The sequence below is a fragment of the Phoxinus phoxinus genome (assembly GCF_949152265.1).
Source record: "Phoxinus phoxinus genome assembly, chromosome: 10".
Classification (NCBI taxonomy): Eukaryota; Metazoa; Chordata; class Actinopteri; order Cypriniformes; family Leuciscidae; genus Phoxinus; species Phoxinus phoxinus.
The window spans coordinates 19,892,150-19,912,108 of NC_136885.1; the positions used below are offsets into that span (position 1 = coordinate 19,892,150).

Genomic DNA, 19,959 nt, shown 5'->3' on the forward strand with positions numbered 1-19,959 from the left:
ATGTATGCTATGTGGCTATCCCTGATTCAGTGTGTAATAGCAGTGCTGGTGATCGGAGTGTGTGTGAGGTTGTGCTTGGCAGCTGGTTCTGTAGCAGACGGGGCGGGAACTAGAAGCTGGAGCACATCTGCATGCCTGAAACTTTGCCTCGGTGTGGTTGGGTCAGCGGGCAGTATTGTGGTCGCTCCTGTGTCTGTGCTGTTGAACCTGAGGAGTTCCCAGTGTCTGTACACCTGTATCGCTATGGTCTCCTGCCCCTTACTTGTCAGGCAGTTCACTGTGTGCCTTCTGCTTCTACTCACACTTAACACACACCTGCAGTGCCGTCTGGGGAACAGGTGAGTGTGAACATCCCAACCTTGTTTTGCAGTGTTTATGCTCGAAAAGTTCAGCTAGTTCTCAGCTATTTTGATTCTTGCATATGTGAAATCACATTAAAGACTCAGTTTGTGCTGACTATAAAATCAGAGTATTAAATTGTGCTGAACATGCTTAAAATTCAGGACGGAGCTTATGTTTCTTTCAGATATGCAGGCTTAGTGACTCGTAGGCGGGTTTTGTGCTCGGTGCTGCTCTGCTGGGTCATTTCAGTGATCACCGCCTTCAGCCAGTTCATCGTTTCCAGCTCTTCTGATACGTGGGGAGCTGCTGAGGATGACCATACAGCTGGACTCGGGATGGAAGAATGGCCTGAAGCAAATTACACCACCCCTGCCCACCCTCCCAAACGGCCCTACCCCCAGGATCGCTCTGTAATCGGCCAGTTTTTGCCTTATGGAGGTTTTCTATCCAAGTTTCTGGTGGAGGACAATGAGAACTTCACGTATGCAGAGATCCACGGCAGTCACTGGGGCATCTGTGCCACCGACACCATGCTCAGTCCGGTTTTTCTTGTGTATGTTTATGCTGTCACCGTGTTTGTTATTCCTCTGTTGGTTCTGTTGGCCGTGTATCTGGACTTGGTATGCTTCATGCCACAGGAGAAACGAAGCTCAGTGTGGTCTCGCTCCTTGGCTCTCTCTGTCTCTCTCCTGGTAATGCTTTGCCTGCCCCTGCACATCACCCACGCTTTGTTACTCTTCGCCCCGAGTGCCACTAGACCCGACTGGAGCTCTCTGACAGCCTCTGTTCTTTTCCAGATGTATAGCCTAGTGCCCCCACTCCTCTTCACCAACACCTCTCAGCAGCTGGGCATCGAGAGCTCTTTGTTAACCGCGCCCAACCTGACCTCAAGGGTCATCATCTTTCGAGTCAAATCTGTGGGGAGTGCTTTCCGTTCAGTGGAAGATTACGTTCACCCTGGGCCGACACTGAAAGCACCTCCAGGGATGTGATGTCATGTGAAGAAGGCACTTACGCCTAAAGTTGTCTGTAGAGTCCTTGCATGGGTTATATGTAATTATCTTCAGCAGTTGAGTAAAACTAATCCAATATTAGCTCATCTCAGATGCCAGGCTTTATTTGTATTAGGGTCGGTTTCAGATGTCCTTTCAGATGGAATTACTATTTTGTTCATACTTTGTGTTATTTGAGACCTAAAACATAAGAGTTCATAAACTTTTATGAATTTATTGTAGACCTACATGCCACATTTATCTTAGGTAGTCATTAAATACATTTTTATGTTCGCAATGTATTCATTCTGGTTGATGGTTTCAAACTCTATTGTTATTCGTATCTGCTATTTGGCAACTTTTGAAAGTCCAGCATTGATAGTGGGATGTACATATTTTGTGTCTTGTATAATGTGACGAATAGATTTAAACCATCAGTTCTGTACACTACAAATGTAAAATGCATCTTATTTATTTCCTTTTGTTTTTAACAAGCCTCTCCTGTGAGACAGATTCTCACGCACATTTTACATAACACTGGCATTTAATCATCAAAACAGGAAAGTCTGCAAAAAGGTTATAGGTTTGCAGAAATGTTTCATTTGTGGAACAGAATGATCAAAGGTAAAATATAGTTGTTGTTGTTCTTTTGAATCTATGTAGTACAGTGCAGAAAGTCCCAATACAGGAATCAATCTGATGGAGCGCTTACATGTCTAATATTATCAAAAGTTTACACCAGCCATTTCAATCCAAACTAAATTTGGTCAGTTTATTCTAATTGGCGATATTACATGAGACATTTTCATTCGGAAGGTCTCAAGAAATGTTAACCTGATAAAAAGTTAACATTTCACATTCTGTATATGGACTTCGACAGTCAATCAAGACACATTTATTTGTATCCTTGGGTTTGTTTTTATGATTAAGGCCCCAATACCACCCACATCTAAAACATATTTCCCCCTAACTTCAGGGGCCAATTCTGAAGATATTTGAACTCAGTGGGGACTCTGAAACATTTGGAATTGAAGGAAATAAGTTTGTCTATGTTTCTACCAATTCCCATGAGGCCAGTAATCGTAATTCTTGAGTTATTATACCCTAAACATGGCTTCCCAGATAAAGAGTTTTTTGGCTTGAAAATAATGAATACTTCAGGGGGCTGAAAAAAAAGTTGTTGCAATAAGAAAGAAATATTTGTCAGACCTTAGTTTTATGTCACTAACAACAAATAAGCCAGCCATGAACAAAACTGATGCAGAAACAGCCTTTTCTGTTTGGAGATATAATGAGTCATTAGAAAGCACTTTGTAAATTCCTGTTATGTTGCAAAAATGGTCCAATAAATATTGCATTGCTGCCATGTTTAATCCCAGTGATACTCCAGGATTAAATGGTAAAATGATTTAACCAACAATCTCAGAAGAGTTTTATTTGAATACATCAATAAGTTTGCATTCTTATGCATAATTAAATATAGTATATCAAAATGTGTCCCATCAATGTTTAAAGCCAACGCAAGCTTTTGATCTGAATGTTTAATTATAACAACTATAAAAGCATATCAAGTGGGAGAGACCATTTAAATGCATCAAGATAATTAACCACTCAATAACTCCCAGGGAAAACAGGATTCCATTGCTGTTTTGATTAAACGCGTACTTCTTATGTGCAGCTCGAATAAAAGCCCTGTTTCACACTAATTGGATTATTCTTTTTGCTCACTCGTGGCAGGGCTAGTGTAAGAAATGACTCCTTTTGTATCTGAATATTTGTGTTATGATCTTCATTTCTTCTTCTCCCTCTTCGCTGTCTCCATCCATTCCAATCCACCCATTATTCATCCAAGTTTCAAGCATGAAATCCTCCATCTACCATTACTTTCACTCCCTTTGTCTTTGTATTGCCCTGACTTTGATTTGTCTGGTGCTTTTTGTTTCTTGATCATTGTCTCACTCATTTTTCTTGCAAATGCTTCTCTCTCATTAAAGTGTGCACTAACCTCCAATGCCGAGGTGAATTATTGAGTGAAGTTGGAAAACAAGCAAAAGCTTTCCCTAACCGAGAGCTCATTCGATTGTTCTCTTCGCTCGAGAGCCTTTAGCTTCCTGCCGAAATGACAATCTTTCATCACTAAAAGCGGCTTCAGTCAATTCATCGCACCTGCTCTAGTCCACATCCTCCTGAATGGGGTCATTGCAAGGAGCACGGAAGCTTCAAATCCGTCACGCACAGAATGTAACATTCATCGTCCTTGGATAAAGCCGAAGGAAAGTTTGATGCGCTGTTTGACCAGCATATGGTTTATTACCCACGGATCTGCCTTTGAGATGTCAGCCGAGGTCCAGTAAACAAAATTACAAGAGATTGATGAAGTTCAGATAAAGTCTACGGCTGTCATTTTTCATTTGAACTCTGCGTTTGGAGTTTGTCGGCTCACTGAAGCGTAATTCGCTTCTCAGAAGCCCCAAAATTAGCAACTCGTCTCATCTGATCATGCTTTGTGAAGCATTAACTCATACTAAAAGGAAATTGCTAGCATATGTCCTTCTTTATCTAAGGAGCTGCTCAAAGCGAGCAGAACAGCAGGTAACGCAGGGTGCGCTTTGATTGCCATGTGACAGTTACTGTTTATGACAGGTTTCTGCAGAGCCGTTCCATCAATAGAGGACAAACACATCGATCAATCATCTTCCCCTCGCATTTAAAACTAATCCCACCCCTCCCGGAGCGCTCAGCAAGTGACTTCTGACACAATCGTATATTGATTGCAGTGGAATAATGGAGGAGTACTATTTTAATGCACCTGCTCTCTCTCTCTCTCTCTCTCTCTCTCTCTCTCTCTCTCTCTCATGTCTCTGCTCTTTTGTCATAAGAGTCTTATGATTCATCATTCTCAGTCACACAGCTTTCATCTCTGCTGGCTGCTTCTGCTAATTAAAATATCCTCCCCTTTTTTTCCTCGCTGCTTTTCTTTATTGCCGCTGGTGAAACTTGATTGTGTCGGCTTCTCGAAGTCAGAAAATCAGTCTTTCACGCGAGGTTCTTGAAGTATTTTTTATTTTTTTCGTGCTTGGTATCTTTCCCCTATAAAGATGTACAGTTAGCTATATCAACAGCGACGCGAAGACTATAAAATAAACAGGGAGTGAAAGACGAGGAGGAGACGTGAAAGACAAATAGGGAGAAAGACACAAAGAGGTTTAAGAAGGAAGGAAGAGAATGAAAGAGGAGAGAGAAAAGTGGGTACACAGCTGTTTCTACTAAAGCATGGGAAGTATACAATTTATAACATTTACAATTATAATAACAGTAATAATAATAATAACAGTAACAACAATCATAGTAGTCCAAATAATAATTAATAAAAACAATTAAGACCTCCGATATCTTTTAAAGACAAACGAAATATATATTTTTGTGAATTTTGATTTTTTTTAAAGATGACGTAACAGTAGTTTGTTCAGTTTTGCACCTCTAAGCTAATATTCTGTTAGTACGATAGCATCGCTTGGTAATGCGCGCAAAAGTATTTTTTTTTTCTTAAAAGAGTAATTTAATTTACTTTGTAGACTTTTTCCATACAAATAATGACTTTAGAGATATGTTTCATTGTGTAAGTGTTTTCGTGTTGAGCAATCAAAAAAATATCGAAATTCCTGACATGTTCTCACAAACTCCCTTCCTGTTTTTTCTCACCCACGTCGAACTCCTCGCAGTTCCACGTTCTCAATGACTCTTCGCGATAATTAAGCCCCTTTTTACAGCGTCAGAGCGAGCGGGCCGCTCCAATTCATTCTGCTCATAAAAGAGAACATGTCTAATCCCTTAATTATTAACAAACAATAGTGGAGAGATAAAGGAGGGAGAGGAAGGAGCATTGGAGAGCGGGAAACAGAGTCACCGAGAGAGGATCAAAACGAGAGGAACTTTTCTTCACAAGTCAACAGGTTTTGGCCAACGTGAGCAGATAATGGAGTTGCTGGATGAAAAGCGCAGATGAATACTTTATGAGGACTGCTCTGAGCTCTCTGCGCTGTCATTGGTGGAGTTATTCTCTACCAACTCCAAGACGCTTTGGCAAATGCAAGGGATTTCAATTTGCTCACACTGGGACATTCAATAGCTCATAAGCCCTTTGCGGCTTCCCGCAGCAATGCCGTCTTGGCCGGTTATGGATCGGCTTGTTTTGAATGGACACTTTTCTCTCCTGGACCTACAATTATGGCTAGTTGTCTATTGTACACGAAAGAGTGTGTGTGATGGTCTCTTTCAATTGTAATAATTATCCTCTCCTCTCGGCTTCTCTTCCCCTCCACCCTGCTCCATTAATGTCTCCGTCCTCTCCTTCCCACTCCAACTTCATATGGCACGATTGTGATTCCCTCTGGTTGTCGTTGTGGTGGTGTGTCTGTTTGGGAACAGTGTGTGTTGTTGTGTGCACTCTGCAGCGGTCCAGTGTTTCTGAAGAGCTCCACTAGGGCAGCGCTACAGTAGGTACTCCTTCTTGCCCTGGCTGGCATCATTACCGTTGAGGAACGCCTCCTGAACCTCGCCGTGTTCATCCAACCCACTGGCCTCATGAGTCAAATATGAACCTAGAGAAAGAAATACACAATTTAATCATACTTCATTACAGGGATTAAAAGAAAACCTTAAACACATTAAATCGCTTGTTGAGTGCAATTTAATGTATTTTTGTTGAAGCAGGACATGATGAAGGGCTTGTGTTTTTTTTAATTTTTTATTCCTCTATTGACTTTCATCCAATGGGGGACCAGGGCTAGATGAGGTGATAGATCAGCAACATCAATTTCAAATATAGCTGCAAGCAGCAATCACCGGGGCCAAGCGCAAGCAAGACGACAAGACATGCCAAAGTGGCTGGAAGTGAGAGACCAACTGCAGCAAGGAGCAATTGAAGACATTTAAACATGAATTTTGGCAAAATGGTTGAAAAATCACATACATTAACTAAAAATATGATTATCACTTTCGACCAATAGGTGGCGCAGTTACGAAACTGATGTGATGTGGTCAGAGTGAAGTGACAATGACACTTACAAAGTTTGGTGTCAATATGTCAAGGCATTGCAGATATAAAGCCTGAATAGTCATTTTGGCATCATGCCTCAACTTTGCCACTGCGGTATACGAAAACGGTTTCGTCTATCGACACGAAATCCATAACTTTTACTCGGCACGGTCTGGAGATGACACGATCCGATTTTGGTGAAAATCGGACCTTCGGTCTAGGAGGAGTTCGAAAAAGTAGGTTTTAAAAGAAAATAAAGATGGCGGACAGGAAGTTTGGCTGACTATGGCAAAATTGGTATCTATGTTTTCAGCATAACCCAAGGAATCTATTGAGATCAGTGTCATTACTATAGGCAAATTTATTCAAAAGTTATTAGCATTTTTGGAAATTTCGTTATAACTTTTGACCAAAAGGTGGCTGTGTCTCATAAATTTTTGAGTACCTTTAGGGCCTTGTACTGATGACCCATACTGAGTTTCGTAACGATACGTTAATGCGTTCATAAAATACAGCATTTTAGCACATAATTCAAAATGGCCGACAGCCAAAATGGCCGATATGGGAAAATTGGATATCAGTCAACTCAGCACGACGCCCTGAATCTAACGAGACCACTTTTGTGATTTTTGGACAAACCGTTCAGAAGTTATAAGCAAAAACATAAATTCTTCATATCTCCGGACCAGTAGGTGGCGCTGTGCCGAAACGCAGCATGTAGCCTCAAGTCATGCTTGTGATGACATGTACCAAATTTGGTCTGAATCCGATAAAGCGTTGTGGAGATACGGCCTTACGTCTGTTTTCGCAAGCGCTACGTAAAATTTATTTGCGCGGTATTCGAGAACGGTAATTCGAATCAACTTGAATTCCATAACTTTTGGTCGTCAAGGTCTGGAGATGATCTGGTTCATTTTTCGTGAAATTCGGAGCAACGGCCTAGGAGGAGTTCGAAAAAGTAGGTTTTTCGGAAAATTCAAAATGGCGGGAAAACTATTATGACGGAAAATGACGTCATAGGGTGCAGTCGAATCGTCATGAGCTCAGGAATCAGAGGAAAAAAGAATTTTGTTTCTAGCCCTTGTGGTTCAAAAGTTATTAGCATAAACATGAGTGAAACTTTGGACAGCTGGTGGCGCTAGAGGGAATGAGTTGGAGACTCCAAATTTGCTATGGTGATAGTTCAGGCTGTCCTCTATCACTGTGCCAATTTGTATAAGTTTCCCGCAAACGGTTCTATAGGCTGCCATAGACGCCCAGTCGGAAGAAAAAGAAAAAGAAAAAGAAAAAGAAAAAGAAGAATAAGAACGGGAACAGATACAATAGGTGCCCGCACCTTCAGTGCTTGGCCCCTAATTATGAAATGTAATTAATGTAACAGCAAAAATGGAAAATAAATATAAAACCGTTGTTTGATTTAAAAATAATAAATTAAATACAAATGAATAAATTAAATAATATTTAATTAACAGAATATTTAATTAACATTTAAAATACACAACAACTTAACCTAATAAAAATGTGATAAACTAACCATGCATATTAGTGAGGTTTTATGTACACTTCTGTATAAAACAACATTCATTAACAGCAGAATTCACACACACAAAAACTAATTTAAGAGGTTTTTGAACTAGTTGTTTGAAAGCATCAAACAAACTCACTGCTAGAGAAAACACATTTGTAATTGGACTTTAAAAACCTTACTGAGATACAAGTCTTGTGAAAACTTCCCCACATCAGTCTTATTTTACTATTATTTATATATTATTAGTATTACTTTATATATGTTCAGTTTTCATTTGAGTTTTTTTCAAATTTTTGTTCTTTTCTTTATTTGTTCTTTGTTCATTTTTATTAGTTATTTTTTAATTTAACTTTAATTTATATTTATTTCAGTTTTAGTTTGTCATGTTTGTACTTAAACTTATTTTCTTAGTTAAGCAGCGTTTCCACCGAAATTACCCGGAATAATTTGTTCCAGGAACTTTTTTTCCCTGTTGCTTTCTGCGTTTCCACTGCGGTACCGTGAAGATTAGGCAAATTAGTCCGGTGACGTAGGACTGCACGCACCGCAACAGATATTTAAAAATGGTGGTTGAAATAAAATGCTGCGTGGAGTCAACCAATCAAAATGCGGCATGAATTCAACCAATCAGCATGTTCAACGCCCCAATCCCACCCCCGAAAGTTCCTGAATTTTGAAAAAGTACTACAAGGAGGACATTTTTTACCCGGAACTTCATTTAGACCCTGGTTCCTGCGGTCGAAACACACCGAGTACCATCACAAAGTTCCTAGTTCCTGGGGCAATTTCCTGCGGTGGAAACGTGGCTTAAAGGTGGGGTATGTAATTATCTTTTTTGGCCATCACTTAAAATCCTATTCCTAACCCACTTACAGCCACTGAGTTAGAAGCACTGAAATAAAATTAAGCAATTTAATCATCTGTGGAACGGGCAGGACTCGAAAAACTCCAGCCAATCATTTCCAAGACCACCTAGAATCATTGGACAGTAAGTGCGTCAATCAATCGGTCGTGCCATCCCCCCCTCCCCCCATCCATGTCCATGTTCTTTGAATGGGTGGAGTCAAAGGAAAGAAGGTAGGACCATTTGGCATACCCCACCTTTAAGTTGCCAAGGCAACATTTCTAATTTTCATCGAATAAGTTTTCATTTAATATTTATATGTTATTTCAGCTTTATGATTTTTTTATACTTTCAGTTTTAGCACCACAAGCCTAGCCCTGATTCCTCTCCATATTTTTTCCCTTGTGTCTCCACCTTTCTCCGTGTCCTCAATCAGTATGTCTAAAACTAAACTGCTCTTGGGGATTGATGGCTTCAACCTTACATGCATCTAAACCTTCTTCTCTGGAATCAAGTTTGCAGGGCCAGCCAAAGTCATCTACTATAATTGGGGGAATTTATGCAGATCAACTTTTAATTAATCACAAAACTCATTAGGCATAATCACCTCTGACATTTTACTGCACAGTCAGCGATATTGTACAGTGAAACCTTTTTATTCACATCATTATATGACACAATGGTTTAGCCTCTGTGGCTCGGGGACAAATAACTGAAATAACTGAGGCAGAAGTGACTCTATGGCACGGGCACGACACAGTTTAATTAAAAAAATCGATCTTATGTACGTGCAATTTTACTTTCTTAAAGCACAAGCGTACAGCAGAGGCTGATGGGGTCATTAAAAGCAGTGATGTCGTGGACCGTGCGGGACAAAGACAATGCATCAGAGCTGTAATGTTCCTCTTCCTCTATCCTAAGATTAATCACTTCCATTCTGCCTTTCCAGGCACCCCAAGGTTAGACAGGATCAACCCTAATGCTCTCTGTCTCTGCGCCGATGGGTGAACTAACTGTTTCTGACTTTGATTGGCAGATGGGGTCGGGTTCCTCGCAGCCCTTTGCCTCCGCCCCAATTTGCGGGTGCCGTGATCTTTATTGCAAACTGTGACACACTGAGATGACCAGAAGTTCTTAAAGAGTTCAGGGACAAGGTAATTAAGTTTTCTTTATAGATGCAGCACGATACGGTTGACGAAAAAAGGCAATTAAACACGAGGCAATAGCTACTTTTCCCCAGGCTATACATCTTTATATCACAGGTCTGGCACAGTCCTTTGCAGATGATGCTCTTTCTTTCTCCCGTCTTTCCTCTAAACATATTTACATGTAAACTTTCTGTGTCCCCTCAGAGAAGAACACACACACACACACCCACCAACATACACACACACACACACACACACACACACCATTAGGGCAGCATGATCAAAATCTTCAGCAGGATCGCTAGTGTAATATTGGTTTTATACAACAAGACCATAACCAAAAAGATAATGTCAAGTAACCAAATTTTTTTTACCAACATAAATGTTACCAGTTTTTCAATAGTCAAAAGATGAAATGCCATTCAGGAACAAAGTACCAATAAAATAGTAAAAGTAATATTTTAACTAATATATTGGGGGTTGGATAGATTTTATAATGTTTCTGAAGGAAATCGCTTATGCTTACCAAGATTGCTTTTATTTGATTCTAAATATAGCAAAAACATTATTACAATGTAAAATAACTGTTTTCTTTAAAGGGAAGCTTTTATGCCCCTTTTAAAAGATCTAATATAAGTCAGAATGTGTCTGTGAAGTTTCAGCTCAAAATACCTCACAGATAATTTATTATACCATGTTGTGTGAAATTATTTATGTCATTTTTGAGTGAAAAGCATGCTGTTTTCGTGCATATATCTTTAAATGGAAATGAGCTGCTGCTCCACACCCCGCTTTCCAGAAGAGGGCAGAGCCATTACAGCTCGTGCCTTGAATACTAATTCAAGTATATAATACAGCGTAATATACAGTACCTACTGCAATATATGCTGTTAATATGAATCAAACAGCAAAAGGAAATCAGAAAATCACTCACTGGTCTTGATTGAATAACTTTAGTAGCTTTATTTCTTACTTGAATGCTGCTGTTGAATGCTCTGGCGAGGAGACAAACATGGCGGACTGGGTACAGTTCACTCAGGGCGGGGTCTATGCTAATAGGGCGGAGTCTGTCAGCAGTCGTGGGCGGGGCCTAAGTATTTGTGACGTCACATTGAATAGAAACTGCAAACAGCTTGTTCTGAGACACTGCTTATGATTTATGGGGATTAAAAAAGGGAGAGGGTGCACTGTTAGCAATTGATGTAATTTCTACAGTAAATATTACAACAATGTATTGTATTTGTGTTTTTAATGTAAACGGCAATGCACCATGGGAAATTATTGGACAGTCCTGTATTTTTATTGTAACTACACTGTACACGCGGAGTTTTACAATGAATTTACAGCCACCGCGTTGCATCATGGGTTCACCGCGGACTGAATTTTGAATTTAGGCGGTTAGTTCTAAACGAACATTCTGGGACTAAGCCATCATTCAAGAAGACGAAAAAAGAAGCAGCAAACATTCTGGGACGAAGGTAAGTTAACTTCACGTTACTGTTACCCTATGTATTTTTATATCATAGATATAACGTTATTAGTTCTGCATATCTGAGTGGATGGTGACGGTTTTGTCTGCTTTGATTAGCTAACATAAAGTCAGCTGTAAGTTATACGTTAGGCTGAAAACAGCTGAAATAGGGCATGGGCAGAAATAGGTGCTTTTATGATAAGTTAGCTAACGTTATTAACGCGTCTCTTCCTCCATCAGTCCATTGAAATCAGGTATGTAACGTTACGTTACTGGTAGTTGCTAACGTTAGCGTTAACTTATCTTGTTCATCACAAATGAATGCTATTTTTAATCTGCCTGAAGTAACGTCAACGTGGTTCTTTCACTGTTTGGATGGATTGGCTAGCTAGCTCGACTGTCATTTAGGGCTGTCAACGAATATTCTAAATTCGAATAGTTTTAAAAACAGAATTTCGAAGGTGAAAATTAATATTCGAATGTGGAAAAACACGCCGTGGTAACTTAACGTTAGCAGAGGCGCGGCTGTCTGCTTTCCGAATGGGCGCGCTGCCTGGGATATTGCATGAATAAGGTAACTTAGGTTAGATACAGCACTTTCATGCACTGCAGGCTCCCACTGGTTTGATTATTTAACGTTACGTTACCGTTTCACGTCAAGGAAAAGTTTCTATATACTGTAAAACTTCAATTAATGTTAATAATATTAGTTTCAATCACTGAATGATGCCTGCTATATTTGGGACAAGAGTCGCGCCCTTAAATTGCTTGCACAAAACTCTTGATCAGCATTCAACATTTGTTTATTGTTGTTGTTGTTAGTTTAAACCGTTAACGTTAGCTGCTATGCACAGAGAGCGGTGAGGGCGAGAGAGAGAGAGTGCCAGCGAGCGAGAGTGAGATGCTCTGCTGCGGTCTTAGCCATTAGTTGATTTGCTTGTTTTAGTGTAGGTAATACGTTGTCAAATAGGTTTAAACTTAAATAAACTACCTATACAAGTAGTTATGTCTCTTTGTATTAATTTGTCCTGTTATTGACGTAATGCGCGTCATTGACAAAATGCCCAACCAAATGTTCGAATATATGTTTGATTGTTTTTTAGAGGGAATATTCGAACGTCATTTTTGAGCAATTTTTCGGTTTAAAAATGTCTTTATTTGAGTTGTTGATGGAGGGTGCGGGGGTTTAAGGAGATAATAATGTTCAAGTGGAGGTGTGCGAGTCTTTCTCCACTTGAACATTAATGAATTCATGTTAGGTGGCAATAGTGTGTTGTGCAGCTTTTAGTTATCATATTGTTAATGGGTTTCAGGAGATACTGCGCGGCGCAGACGTGGATTATGTCCATGGAAGGAGCATGGTGTGATGGGGGCCCCACAGAAGCCGCAAGCACACTTGAATTCAGAGGTGAGTTTAAACATGGCACTGTCATGAAAACGATCATAGCAATTATGGAGGTATATTTGATTCAAATCAACTGAACGCCTGTGACAGTGCGATTTGTAGTTGTAGAGAATAGCCACACATGTGTATCAGTAAATTTGAAGTCATAGAGAGAAATTATTTAATGAGTTGCAAACTTGTAGACTTTTTTTTCTCTCCCACAAACACAACACAGTTACACCTTCTCAAATTCTTCATTGCAGGTTCACAAATCCTATTCTACAAATCACAAATTAAGAAACTCGTACGCTCACATTTTTAATACAATTGCTGCAGTGAATATGGTGCAAAACGCATTCACACACCCGCATCAAGAAATGTGAAGTCGTGGAGAAATTTTGCACATCCACAAATCAGTATGTGAACTCATCCAATGAGTTGCACACTAGAAGAATATTTCTTGTATGTTTCTAGCACAAACACAAGTACATAACTACAGCTGCTTGAATCTGCTGCAACGAATCTCAAACACTGTTTTTCGCTTTCAAGTGACAAGTTTTGCGCGCTCTCCATTTTGCACCATGATATTTGGTTCAAAAGTGTGTTGTGCATCTGTAGAGGCACTTGGCGGAGCCTACATTAATATTCATGAGTTTCCAGAGCATGCGCATGTCTAACTGCTCATTTTAGTTCACGCGATCGTTTCTCAGCAGGTTTATTAATGGATTATTTCAAAAAAAGGTAAATATAGTTTCAGCGCGAACTTAAAATACAATTGTGCATCATTTCATAAAGCTCATATACTTTTATGAAATTAAATGATGCACAATTGTATATCAAGTTCGCGCTGAAACTATTTTTACCTTTTGTAACAGTGTTTGAGATTCGTTGCAGCAGATTCAAGCAGCTGTAGTTATGTACTTGTGTTTGTGCTAGAAACATATACAAGTCATACAAGAAATATTCTTCAAGTGTGCAACTCTCATTGGATGAGTTCACATACTGATTTGTGGATGTGCAAAATTTCTCCACGACTTCACATTTCTTGATGCGGGTGTGTAAATGCGTTGTGCACCATATTCACTACAGCGATTGTATTAAAAATGTGAGCGTACGAGTTTCTTAATTAGTGATTTGTAGAATAGGATTTGTGAACCTGCAATGAAGAATTTGAGAAGGTGTAACTGTGTTGTGTTTAGAGGTCGACCGATATGAGTTTTTTCAGGCCGATGCCGATTTTTTAAAATCCGGGTCGGCCGATGGCCGATAAATGCTGCCGATTTATTTTGGCCGATATGTGCTTGTTTTTAACCTCTATTTGAAAAAAAAAATTTAAGTACACAAATAATTACTAAGATAGACAAAATTTCTCAACAAAAACATTTATTGAACACACCAATCTGAACTTGTACACTAAAATTAAAAATGTATAATGTAAAAACATTGTATAAATAATGTATAACAAATATATTAAATAAACGAAACAGGTAAGAAGAAAATAAGCTGTCAAATAAACTTGGCTGGGTGAAGCGCTGCCATGGGGGTGGTTTTCTTTTCAGCCATCAGACTGTAATGACTAAAAAAGGGGAAAAATAAAAGGTTATGTTAATATTTTTTGTATAGTATCTTGACATCATCAAGTCATTTTATAGATAGGTATAGATATAAATCTAAAAAATGTTTCATAATTCAGCTAATAATTCAGTGCATTGTAAGTAATACAAGACTAAAAACATGTCTATCCTCTTCCCAAAAACTGTCCTGAAACATGTATTTATGGTTTATTTGTTTTGTTTTATGTACAAAGCTAAATGGACATAACCCAATTATCGCAAAAAAGGGGGGGAAACGGAATTATTTAATAATATAGTAGTAGCAATAACGTACTAGTAAATTGTATGTTTCCACTGTTCGATCGCGTCCGCGCCTCACACACACACACACACACACACACACATAAGTAAACACTCTGCGACTTCTCGATCGCTCCCACGCCTCTACAGTGAAATACAGTCACACAACATTACACTGTTTGGCCAGCATTTTAACCGTGTTTAATCCAGCTAACGGTATGCTAAAGTTAGCTGCTGACTAGCGTCACATGCAGCGACGCGGTGTTTCTGTTCTAACGTCCGTTTTCAGAGCATCCAAGAGAAACAAATGCATAACAGTAGCACCGAAATGAAGCAAATAAATCCGTGTTGATATTCGGTCCGGTAGATAACGGTCGTTAAGGCACCAGTGCCGCGACGACGCTAGCAAAGCAAAGCCAGTCCTTCACTAGCTTATAGTGCGCGTTGGTCTCTTTTTTATTACTTATTTCTCTGCATTGAGTGACAACCCTCTCAAATATGACACACAAACAGAAAAAATAAGTCAAATGTACTGTCTGCAATTGCAAATTTCTTGCTTACTTATTGTGACATGATAGCAACCCTTCTGCTGTGATAATGCAACCTCAACTACGCTATCAATATCCAAAGTAGCCGAACGTCATGTCGCCTATTCATGTTTTTTCTCAAAGTTGGCAGTAACATGAAAAGTTTTTAATTAAATATAAAGGAGTTATAAGAATGGAATCCTTACCGTTTTCTTAAGGCACTGGAAGCTGAAGTTCTGCGGTCTGCTCACTCTGCTGGATAATGACTCTAGGGGCAGCGTGCGTCGTACACGTGTGCGCCTGCCTAATAATCGGCTTGATATAGGTGGATATTGGCCGATGCCGATTATGTTAAAAAATGCAAAAAATCGGCCAATTAATCGTCCGACCGATTAATCGGTCGACCTCTAGTTGTGTTTGTGGGAGAGAAAAAAAAGTCTACAAGTTTGCAACTCATTAAATAATTTCTCTCTGTGACTTCAAATTTACTGATACACATGTGTGGCTATTCTCTACAACTACAAATCGCACTGTCACAGGTGTTCAGTTGATTTGAATCAAATATACCTCCATAAGCAATGACTTGATATATTAAGGGATCTTAATCAATGTTTATAACTTTTCTGTAATTGACATTTTTTGTTAGAGTTAGGGATGTCAGTAAGTCACCTCGGCCCACTTAATACAGAAACATATTACCTACTTCGCATTTTGAGTGATCAGATTTTACTGAAAGGTTTTACTGAACAGTGATTGCTTGAATCTTGCACTCGCATCGCAGACCCTTGCATCGATCGTGCCAAGCCACAGACACACACATACTCATATAGCCCACGATGACTCTCAGTCTCACACACACACACAAGCACTCATTCATTCATAAAGATCCCTTAATGTTTCATGTCATGGTTATGACCATGTCATATCAAGTCTTAAATGTTACCTGATAAGTGTGTTTTTTCCCCTGTTTTCAGAGCCTTTTGCGGCATAAATCCCCAGACGGGCAGCAAGGCAGAGAAAAACGAGGCATTCAAGTTTTACTGTACTGTACAGTAATGGATTGTTTGTTTTCTCGTCAGTTTTAAGAGAAAATAAAAAAATATTTAAAAAAATACTAAGTGTTTTGTTTTTCTTTGCAGAAGTCTGAAAGAGGACATTTATCCAAGTTACAACATTTAATTGTAATATTTACAATATTCTGTCCTGTGAATTTACAGGAAATCTCTAAAATTACAGGAAATTCCTGGCTACTGAGTTGCCGTAAATATAAAATTTTGCTGTAATATTTACAGTATTCTATCCTGTGAAATTACAGGAAATTCAGTACCTTGTTGTAATTATTTTACAATAACAGTCCTGTATACTGTTTACAGTAAATTCACGGCAACTATTAGCCAGGAATTTCCTGTAAAAATTACAAGAAATTTCTAACAGTGTGGTTTTTACCATTATAGGGTGGTTGTGTACACACTGCCGACGCACATTTATGTTCAAACACCATGTAAAAGTACATTTTGAGTAAAGTCATCATTAATAGATTTTAAAAAATGCTATTTATTCCTGACCTGTGTATCAAAGCGGATTGTTCAGCAGCCATTACTCTTCAGTGTCACATAATTCTTCAGAAATCATCCTAATATGCCAATTTGCTGCTTAAAGAACACGATTTATTTTAAATAGAAATCTTTGATAACATTATAATCGTCTTTACTGACACTTTTGATCAATTAAGTGTGTCCTTGCCCCAATCTTGCCCCAAAATTGTTTAAATGGTAGTGTTTATAACTAATATTTAACCGAATACTCTGAATTCTGATTGGACTAATGTAAAATAGCAGATATACTGTACAAAACACCTGCAAAAACACAAATGTAATGTTTCCTGGCTCAGAAACTGTAAACAAAAAACTCTGCTTTGCATTTCTTGCCTGTAACAAACACCATTTGATAAGTTCATCCTCACATATTGCTCTGTATTCTCATATCACTCTATGTTTCTTCATGGCCGTCACATGAAAATAACATAGGGCAGTTCAGCTCACTGATACGAATCTATAGCAAAATAAACAGTATTGCATAATCTCTACAGGGAGACATTTCTGCCATCACTTGGTATATTTTACAGGCCAACCTCAAATCACCATCTACAACTGCACCAGCAAACACCAACAAACTGGATAAATGTTTTAACCTGGTTGATGTTAATTGGTGCAGTGTGAACCAGCCTTTATCTTCCCTCACACACACTCTCTTTCTCTACTGCTTAGATATTGTTCTACTTTCTCCCTCACCTCAGAAGGTGAGGCGCATCATGTCATTGTGTCACCACAGGTTAAGTGTGTGGAGAGAGGAGGTCACCTTTCTGTCGGACGGAGCACCAGATGGTGACGATGAGCACACAGATGACAGTGAAGACCAGCAGAGCCAGGATGCCCCCGATCACTGCATACGGAACAGCACTGTGGGTTTCCACCACTGCTCCAGGGTCTGAGATACACACAAACACAAAGAGAACGGTTTTAGCTCTAGCATTTGGACTAAAAACAATTCAAAGTGACTTGTGAAAACAAAGAAAGAGACAGAAATGTGATTAAACTATCCTGTTATTTTATTGCTTGGATTTGTTTTTGTTTTAGTAAAAAAAGACAATGACAGCAGAGGTAAGATGGCTGTGTGTGAAGTATACCATTCATTCTTTTTCCTGGCAAGATAGGAAACAGTGAGAGGCAGAGAGACACCCTGAACCATCAACACATGAGCCTGGACTCCTTAAATATTTAACAACCTGTTTACACCACACAGCGGTGGGTAGAAATGAAAATGGGAGGCATGGAGAAAGAGAAATAGAGAAAACACATATATAGAAAGAGCAGAAGAGAGAAAGTGGCACAAAATGAGAACCTAACCTGAATGACTTTATTTCTATGGAACAAAACTACAATGATAGTCCTTGACCATGGCTGTTAAACTCCGAAAGCTATAAAAAGGTATCACTTTACAATAAGGTCTAATTTTTTTAACATTAGATCATGCTTTTGCTACTTAAAAATGAGCATTATGAGATTTAAACAAACTGACATTTTAGTCATTATTCACTGATATCATTATTCAGTGAGCTGTTAGTAAGTTGAACTGTGATTTGAACAAATCATTCAGTCCAATTTATGTAATAGATCAATAAGTTAATTGAAAATAATTAGTTCTCTGATCCAACTCACTTACTCAATGATCAGGTTGCAGAGGTTATTGAGTTAACAGCTCTCTGGAGAGGAAGATTATCAGTTAATAATAACTTATAATATCAGTCTGTTTCTCACTCTAATTTATCCTTTATTTTTGGAGCTTAAAGGGATAGTAAGTTTATTCAAAAATTAAAATTCTGTCATCATTTACTCACCCTCATATAGTTCCAAACCTTTATGACTTCTTCTGTGGAACGTAAGATGTTAATAACCAAACAATTTTGTTTACCATTGACTTGCATTGTAGCCATATCTTCTTTGTGTTCCACAGACGTGAGGGTGAGTTAATACATTTTGAGTGAACTAACGTTAAAACGCTAACGTGTTCACTATGAACCCTCATTGGAGCGGTGTGAGGATTCTTTTGTGGATAGCATATAGCTTTTGGACCACTTGAATGAGTAAATAACATTTTTGAAAACTGTTATTTTAAAGGTAAAGTGTGTAATGTTTCAAAAACACTTCCCCTGTTTTTTCCATTGGTAAGCCAAACGGATAGCACCGCCCCAAAATCCCACCATTGGATAAGCTGATGTTGCCGTGTGGGGCTGGTTAGGATTCTCAAACAAACAGAACAATGTTTTCACCACAGAGCCTCAGTGTTTACACTTTTCAGGGGAAAATAAAACTACAAATGGCTTACTTACAGTTGTCTCTGCACATTAAGATGGAATAAGAAAAAGTATTTAAACATCAAAAAAATTACACACTTCACCTTCACCGCAAATGCTAGAGAAACAGCGGGAGAAATAGAGAGAGGGAGGTTGCCTTTGAACAGGCTGTCGAGTAACATTTCATTAAGATTCGTTTCAGAGACGATGAAAAATTAACGCTGCTGGCCGCCTCACATGCACTTTTTAGGGAACCAGCCACCCGGCGCTGAGAATGTGACATTAAAGAGACCAGCCTCTGTTGCTTCCACTTGAAATTGTCTTTCTCCCCCAGTCTGTTCTGGAAAACATAGTCTTTACCCCCTCAATTCTTGCTGGATATTGGAGACAGCAAACAATACGATTCAGAAAGAAGAGGAGCAAGACAGAGAAAAAGAAATGAGACTGATGGAAAAGGTTTGTGTGAGAGAGCGTGAAGAAAAGCAAAAAGTCAGATGCAATGACTGTGCACTTTGAAGTGCACAAAATGAAAACGCATCTGATATCTTCCTCTGCAGGTCAGTGTGTTGAAGTGTGAGGTTTGTGCAGTGTTGCGTGATGTTGATGTCTTGCAGTACAGTGAAGTCTCTCAGTGGTTCTGTCAGGTGGGATGATCAAGAGCTTTCGTCTGACCCGACCTCGCATCCCACAACATCATGAATGACAAGCGATGCTGCTGTAGAGCTGGGCCTCTTTTAAGGGGTCATTGTGCTCTTTTTCTTACTCTCTCTCAGCATGTGTTTCTTCATCTGTTTGTAGACTCTTACATTCTAATGAAAAACATGGCACAGCAGCTGAGTAGATCCTCTGGAGAGCAGCGCTAGTGCTCCAAATGACAAGGGCACTTGGAAGACAATAGGAGTGTGCGCACATACATCTTAAGGAGCATTAATAAACACAAAACATGGATGAGAAATTAGGCGATTTAGCAGGAGAAAAC

At 39.1% G+C, this 19,959-nt stretch overlaps 2 protein-coding genes and 1 long non-coding RNA gene across 6 annotated transcripts in view; 2 read left to right on the forward strand and 1 right to left on the reverse strand.

Moving 5' to 3' along the window:
* On the forward strand, positions 1 to 1,334 carry LOC307006113 (adenosine receptor A1; the record flags this gene model as incomplete). The annotated part of the gene is made up of 2 exons (XM_079626752.1): positions 1 to 338; positions 527 to 1,334. 2 exons carry the CDS (start codon positions 1 to 3, stop codon positions 1,332 to 1,334), a joined length of 1,146 nt encoding a protein of 381 aa, XP_079482878.1.
* Positions 1,335 to 4,375: 3,041 nt separating this feature from the next.
* Positions 4,376 to 19,959, reverse strand: part of cadm4 (cell adhesion molecule 4) — a 152,965-nt gene continuing 137,381 nt past the window's right edge. For 3 of the 4 annotated variants that reach the window (XM_079625066.1, XM_079625067.1, XM_079625065.1), the window contains 2 exons: positions 17,486 to 17,614; positions 4,406 to 5,935 (listed from right to left, as the gene is read on the reverse strand). In XM_079625066.1, coding sequence (XP_079481192.1) covers positions 5,826 to 5,935; positions 17,486 to 17,614 — 239 coding nt within the window. In that variant the 3' untranslated portion in view covers positions 4,406 to 5,825. Of the gene's footprint in view, positions 5,936 to 17,485; positions 17,615 to 19,959 lie in introns of all 4 variants that reach the window. The other variant, XM_079625068.1, reaches the window with a different exon arrangement.
* Positions 11,284 to 16,224, forward strand: LOC307005177. Its single transcript, XR_013799229.1, has 3 exons — positions 11,284 to 11,370; positions 12,677 to 12,771; positions 16,102 to 16,224. It is a non-coding gene; the product is annotated as an uncharacterized lncRNA (long non-coding RNA).